Consider the following 7,210-nt stretch of genomic DNA (forward strand, 5'->3'; position numbering starts at 1 on the left):
GAGCCTGTCCCTCAGCACACACAGCGTGGAAACCGTGGAGCGGGTGGTTTAGCTTCAGGGTCTGTATAGTCTCAGTATGGCCCCAGCCTCGGGGGGGCTCCATGCCCAAAGCGGTGTCCATGGGGATACATGCCCATTGCCAGGTCTGCTTTTACACTGGTCAAACTGCTGGCTGATTTAGAGGACAGTAATTAGTTGCCTATTGAGCTGCAAAAGACCGACCGGACAAGGAAGGGACATGTACAAAACAAAGAAGGGAACTGATGCAAGACAAGAGAAATTTGTCAGTAGAGTCTTTAATGTGACTGTGCCAATGCGGTCCTGCCTGGGGCCTCCAGTAAGCGCAGCTTCATGGCTGAGGGCAGCGATGGGACTTACCAAGTGGGATGGGAGAGGACTTGGGGATTGACTTGGTGTGGGGGCATCCCCTGGGATTTACACCCGGGGGCAGTCATGACACTGGTCCCTGGCTGAAGGGGTCTTGTCCTGCTGGGGGTCCCAGGGCGAAGTGAGCCTGGTGCTCATCCATCTTGGTGACACTCCCTGCCTGGAGAGGGGACAAGGGACATGCGCCATCTCTTTCAGCTTCCTCTTTGAGCTTCCCCTTTCTTGCAGCCAGGGTGACTTTTCTCTTTCCTGCTCCCAGCCTGGGGAGGGAGGGCTGGGTTAGGACCTGCACATCGTCTGTGTGTGGGTGACGTCCCCAGGGGGGACAGGGTGGTGGAGAGGGAGCCTGAGGCACTCTGGCTGTCCACTCTGAGCCCTGGCATCCTGGGTCTGGATGCTGAGAAATAAATCCACCCTGAAAGCTATCGGCTTTCCCTGCTGGAAGCCACCTCCGCAGCCAGGCTGGGGACCTGGCAGGCTGGGAAGTGCACACTCAAAAGCGGGGGTGGCTCACCCGGCCGAGAGCCTCTCGAGCACTGGCGGAGGTGGCAGCTTCTTCCTGTGTTCCCTGGAGTGCTCGGCTTTGGGTGCCCAGCCCCCTGCCCGTACCTGGTGGCACCAGCATCCTGTGTCCTGGCTGCTGCCAGCTCCAGCTGTGGGCATGTGGCAAGGCTGACATTCCATTGTCCTCTGTGCCAGGGAGGTTGCGGGATGTGGTATTTGGGATATGGCAGCTAAGCTCAGGCTCTGCCTGGAGCTGGGATTGCAGGTGATAGTCAGGGCTTAGCCTGTCGTTGCAGGGGGTTCTCAAGTTCAGCTGAAGCTGGGGCTGTCTACTGTCTTCGCTGCAGTGTTCTAGCACCACAGGGCAAACATTAGTGTGTTGGTGCTGTCTTCCTGGCCTGGAGCTGGTGTGATTTCTCTGCTGTGGAAGCTATTGCAAGATCACCCCCCTAGGCTCCCCTTTTCCTCCTCTCCTGGCTCTGCTGTTTGCAGTGCCCATCCAAGCCCTTGCTCTGGCCAATGCTGGGAGCTCTCCTCCAGTGGCTGAAGCGGCTGCTGCCCCCCCACTCCCAGGGCTTGATGGTCCCAGTAGTGTGGGGATCCCTGGCTTTGGGCAGCACCTCACTGCTCATCCCCCCCTTCTTGTTTCTCCGCAGGTGCTGGCGAGTCTGGAAAGAGCACCATTGTCAAACAGATGAAGTGAGTGTCCCTGCACCATCCCTTCAGCTGTCACGACACAGACCTTGGTCATGGGCCCTGAAACCAGTAGTGGCCGAGGAAAGTTCCCCTCTGCAGCATCAGTGTTGCTGCAGAGCATGGGTGGGGAGCAGCACCATGGGGTGCCCCATGGAGGGCTGATCTTGCCTGTGTCTCTTCCCTGCCCCAGAATCATCCATGAGGACGGCTACTCAGAGGAGGAGTGCCGGCAGTACAAAGCTGTGGTCTACAGCAACACCATCCAGTCCATCATGGCCATCATCAAGGCAATGGGGAACCTGCAGATTGACTTTGGAGACTCTTCCAGAGCGGTGGGTGTCCTGCTCCCAGTGCACCTGGCAGGGGTTGGGGGTCCCAAAGCCGAGCCAGAATTAGGGTGGTCCTGCTCAAGCCCTGCTGTTCCCTCCCTGGCTGTGACTTCCTGTCCTTGGTGTTGAGGAAGGGGGCACCCAAAGCATAACCCGTAGGTGGCTACCATGGCATGGCCCTTGATGGGTGCAGAGGTGGGGGTCTGTTGCTTCCCTTTTGTCTCATCCCCATCTGGGGCTCCTGCCCTGCTGCCTGGGTGGGACACAGTGGGCTCCAACCAAATCTTTTGGGGGCAGAGTGAGTTTTGATAATCCTGTGCCGATACTTTATCCCTGTTTTTTCCCTGCAGGATGATGCTCGACAACTGTTTGCGCTCTCCTGCACCGCTGAGGAGCAGGGCATCATGCCAGAGGACTTGGCCAGCGTGATCCGGAGGCTGTGGGCTGACAACGGGGTCCAGGCTTGTTTTAACCGCTCCCGAGAGTACCAGCTGAACGACTCCGCTGCCTAGTGAGTACCCCGGCTCCTCTCCCCAAGCCCTGCAGGCTGTGGAGCTTTTATTGAGCAACAGAAAATGCCCCTGGGGGCTGCTGTTCCCCATCGCCTCGGGGGCTGGTGCTGCCACTTCCCACCCAGCGCTGGGGCTGAGCCAAAGCAGAACTGGGAAGGAGGATGTTTCGAAAGCTGTTTCCTCCTTTGGCGGGCTGCTGTGTCCCCTGGGAGGGGGGCACCGGGGCATCCCCCTCCTGCCACTGCTCTGCACCCACTGCCCTTTGCTCTCCCCTGTTCTCCCTGAGATGGCTCCCCCCATGTGAGCAGAGCTGGGGGTCCTGCCTGTCCTCATGGCCCTTCATGGGCATGAAGGCAAAAAAAAGCCCCAAAGAAGGCACTGGGGACCCTTGTGTGTGAACAGGATAAGAAGGATGCACAAGAGGCTTTTCATCTTGACTGAGTTTATATGGAAAGACTTGGCATTATGCTAGTGTATTAGCAGCAAACTCGAGTTCAGGTGGATAAATTGCCTGCATCTGCTTGGGTTTATCCCTGAAGAGATTTAATAAATAAGTTAATCTGCCTAAAATATGATTGCTGGAGAGGGTGGTGTGGCCAAGGCTGTGTTCAGCTTGGTGTCCTCCTACCCTTTCTGCCCGGATCCCTTGTGGTAAAGCAGTGACAGGGGGAGCTTGTGGTGTGCCAGGAAAACCCCATTAAGGCTGGTCCCACTCGGGATTGAGCACCCTTGGGACTCACCACTGCTTGGTTCCCCACGTGCCAGCCCAGTTGTCCCCTCTGGCACTGTTGGGTCCCTCTTCCTCATTGAGGTCACTGGGGGTAAGAGGTAGAGGAAAGGTCCTGGCAAGCGATGACCCCAGAGAAGCTCCCGCCATCTCTTTACTCCGGCATCTGCAGTTTTCTCTTCCTGCTGGCTGACCCCCCCCCACCCTTCCCTGGTCCCTGTTCCCCGGCCCCATTGCCCCACAGCTGGCAGTGCCACGGGTGCTGGTTTGGAGGCAGGGGGGACCCAGCAGGTGCCTGGCAGCTTGCAGGCACAGTTGAAGTAGATACATCTGCAAGGAGCTTGAAAGTTGGGTATCACTGTAAGTGCCTTTATGGTGTGTTTGGCACATTGCAGAGGTTGCACAAGCATGACTTAAGAGCCCCCTCTAGCCCCACAGAGATGCTGGTGTGGTAGCTGATGCCCTGTCCATCCCTGTGGGGATGGTGCTGTGCCTGTGGTGCCGCTGGCACAGGGCACCCAGGGGATGAGGAGCCCTGTGCTGTGCCCAGCACACAGCCTGTCCTTACCCCTAGCTCCTTTGCAGCCACTTCGGGTAGCCAGAGCTTGGGGTGGCAGGTGGGCACTCACCGGCACCCTGTCTGGGTGCAAAAGTCCAATGTCTGCCGGCGCAGCATGGCCCTGCTGCGGTGTTTCCTGTTTTTTGTCAGCCAGAGGCCGCGTGTGTTTCCGGCTGTTTTCAAGCTGTTCTGCACAGCGCCATGCCAGCCCCCACGCCCTTGCACCCACTGCGGGGTTCTGGGGCACCCATAGCTCTGGCTTTGATCCGGCACACCGGAGGGTTTCCCAGGAGCTGGCAAACAGCCAGGGATCCCTGTGGCTTTGCGAGCTGTAATCTGGCTTTCACCAGATTACAGGGCTGCAAATGCCTTTAAGTAACACAAGCCTAATTTGCTTAAAGGAGCCCATTTATAGTAACCCAATTAAACCAGCGGGAGCTGGAGAAATTGAAACCTGCCTTGATTCTCCCAGCAACCCTCATCTGGTCCCAGTGCTGGGGACCAAACCCCACTGCTGGTCACCAGGGTCTGGCAGGGCCAGGGCAGGCAGCAGGAGGCAGGCAATGCCACCCCAGGGGCTCAGGATGGACAGCAGCCCCCCAGCCACACTGTTCTCTGTCTCTCCTGCCTCCCGCTTCCTCTCAGGACGCCGTCCCTTTGTGTTTTGTGACTATAAATGGCCTTGTGCCATCAATTGTTTCCGCCGGTGCTGCGGCTGGTTGCCATAGCACTGAATACTTTCCTCTTGCCATTTCCCCCATGCAAACAGCCAGGGAAATGGGGGGAGCCCCCCAGCCTTGGCTGCATCCCCCTGTCACCCCAGCAGCTGGCAGGGTGCCGATGGGGTCTGCTGTGTTCAGCACTGCCCACTCTGAATGGATGATGCCAGGGTCTGTGGGAAGGGTATCCTGGTGTGAGAATGCCCAATGGGATCTGGGTGAGTTGTGACCCATGGTCCAGCTTCCACAGCGCCTTTCTGCTCCCTCCCCAGCTACCTGAATGACCTGGAGAGGATAGCCCGTGTTGACTACATTCCCACCCAGCAGGATGTGCTGCGCACCAGGGTGAAGACCACCGGCATTGTAGAGACCCACTTCACCTTCAAGGACCTGCACTTCAAGTATGTCTGACCCTTTCCCTTTTGCCTTTCCAAGGCAAGAAATCCCTTCCTCCCTGTGCTGGCTTGGATCTTTGTTGCACTGAGCACAATCCCCCTCCCAGTTTTGCTCTCGGTGAGAGCTGTGGCCTTGGAGTGAGCGGAAACTGCTGGAATAGCTGGAGCAGCCTCAGAAACGCCTCCCAAGGCTCGGCCAGGGGGCGGATCCAGCCTAGGGCAAGAGGGAAGTGGGAAGGAATCCTCTGGGTGCCTGACGCTGCTTCCGCTGTGGGAAGGGCACTGGGGGGGAGCCAGGGGTCTCTGTGTTGGGCACTGATGCTGCTGCCTGCTGGCATCCTGGGTTGCTTTCCACTGAAAACCCACGGGAAATAGTCAGGGCTCCCGTTCCTGAGGCAGAGCTGGCACTGTGCATATCCCGGGGAATTTAGTCACTTGGCAACAGAGTTGCCAAGAAAGATCTGCGGGGGTCCTTTCTGGGTGCAGGGGGTGGAAGGGACTCCACTGCTGCCCTGGTGGGATGGAGGCACTAGGCTGTGCATCGACAGGGCAGCGCTTTGGAGGTGGCAGAGAGGATGTGGCGTGTCCTGGTGGGAGCACAGCAGTGAGGAAGCCTTGCTGCCAGCTGGGCAGTTGGCAGTGGACATGGTGCTGCTGGCAGGCTTTTCTCTGTGGATGCAGGGCATCCTCTGCTGCCTGCAGCAGGAAAGGCACGCAGTGGACTAGGATCATCCCCTGAGTCCTTGTGCTGCCTGTGATCCCTCTGAGCCTGCAGCCTCTTGGCCAAACACCACAGCTCCGGTTGGTCTAAGATCTACAACAAAACCCCACAGCACCCGCTCCAGAGTAGGTCTCCAAGAGCATCTACTGGATCCCTGACGCCCCTGAGAAAGGTGGCCTAATCCTGCTCTGGCTGATAGTGGGAATTTGGTCCCAGACACCCTGCTGTCCCTGGATGGGCAGTGGGTGATGAGCAGATCCACAGCACCATCAGAGTGCCTGGGGCAGAGGCACCATTCTCTGCCTGCCCCAGTGCCACTCCTGCTCTGGGCAGCTGGGGAAACTGAGGTAGGGTGCGATGAGGGCAGTGCGGGAGCTGCTGTCCATCACCGCACCACCTCCCTGACGCAGAATGTTCGACGTGGGGGGCCAGCGCTCAGAGCGGAAGAAGTGGATCCACTGCTTTGAGGGGGTGACTGCCATCATTTTCTGTGTGGCCCTGAGTGCCTATGACCTGGTGCTGGCTGAAGACGAGGAGATGGTGAGTTGGGGCAGATGGAGTGGGTACTGTGAGTCATCCCATCCTTGGGGGGCAGGGGGAGCACCCCCTCCTGAGGTGGCCACCAGCGCTCTGGCCAGCGTGGCCCAAGTCTTGCAGGGCCATCTGCATCCCCTGCCTGGGCTTGCAGGAGTGTGGGGAGATGACAAGTTGGTCAGCAGTAGGGTGGGCGCTGGTTGGGGTTTCCTGCCTTGCTCAGGCTGCTGTTTTCCCTGCCAGAACCGGATGCATGAGAGCATGAAGCTGTTTGACAGCATCTGCAACAACAAGTGGTTCACGGACACATCCATCATCCTCTTCCTCAACAAGAAGGACCTCTTCGAGGAGAAAATTGTGCACAGCCCCCTCACCATCTGCTTCCCTGAGTACACAGGTACCCCCAGGACCTTTGGTGCTCCCCGAAAGGGCACCTTGGCAATAGGACAAGGTGGTGCAGGAGGACTGGGCAGTGCCTTGCCCAGGTTGTGTAGCAGGTGATGCTGGGGATGGAGATGGTGGCTTTTGTGTGCCTGGGCAGCAAGTGGGGTGCAGTGGTGTTTGGGGTGCCCCAGCGGATGGGGAAAGATGGACACATGACACAAGGGGCAGCAGCCCTTGGGGGCCTTAGCTGAGGCTCACTGTGCCTGGGGGGGAACATCAGTTCAGCATCGGAACGGTGGCTGAGGTGGTGTGGGGAGCCAAGCCAAGCCCAAACCCCTTGGATGCTGGGGGCAGGGGGGGGGCCCTGTGGGACAAGGGTGGCTGAGGTGGTGGGGGGACCCAAGCCAAGCCCAAACCCCTTGGATGCTGGTGGCAGAGGGGTGTCCCTGTGGGACTGTGGGGCAACCCAGTGCGTGCTCCTCCCCAGGGGCCAACAAGTACGACGAGGCGGCCAGCTACATTCAGAGCAAGTTTGAGGACCTGAACAAGCGGAAGGACACCAAGGAGATCTACACCCACTTCACTTGCGCCACCGACACCAAGAACGTGCAGTTTGTCTTTGATGCCGTCACCGACGTCATCATCAAAAACAACCTGAAGGACTGTGGTCTCTTCTGAGTGCCGATGCTGTCCAGGTGCGTGCTGGTCCCACTGGGGCCAATTGGGGTGGCCACAGAGCATCC

At 58.6% G+C, this 7,210-nt stretch overlaps 1 protein-coding gene across 1 annotated transcript in view; it reads left to right on the plus strand.

The window, feature by feature from the left end:
* GNAI2 (guanine nucleotide binding protein (G protein), alpha inhibiting activity polypeptide 2) overlaps positions 1-7,145 on the plus strand; it is an 8,772-nt gene extending 1,627 nt beyond the window's left edge. Inside the window, exons 2-8 of the mRNA XM_010019594.1 lie at positions 1,546-1,590; positions 1,778-1,919; positions 2,267-2,427; positions 4,706-4,834; positions 5,960-6,089; positions 6,327-6,480; positions 6,955-7,145. Coding sequence (XP_010017896.1) covers positions 1,586-1,590; positions 1,778-1,919; positions 2,267-2,427; positions 4,706-4,834; positions 5,960-6,089; positions 6,327-6,480; positions 6,955-7,145 — 912 coding nt within the window. The 5' untranslated portion in view covers positions 1,546-1,585. The remainder of the gene's footprint in view (positions 1-1,545; positions 1,591-1,777; positions 1,920-2,266; positions 2,428-4,705; positions 4,835-5,959; positions 6,090-6,326; positions 6,481-6,954) is intronic.
* The last annotated feature ends 65 nt before the right edge of the window (positions 7,146-7,210 follow it).

The sequence above is a fragment of the Nestor notabilis genome, unplaced genomic scaffold (genome assembly GCF_000696875.1).
Source record: "Nestor notabilis isolate BGI_N333 unplaced genomic scaffold, ASM69687v1 scaffold17038, whole genome shotgun sequence".
NCBI classification, from domain to species: Eukaryota; Metazoa; Chordata; class Aves; order Psittaciformes; family Psittacidae; genus Nestor; species Nestor notabilis.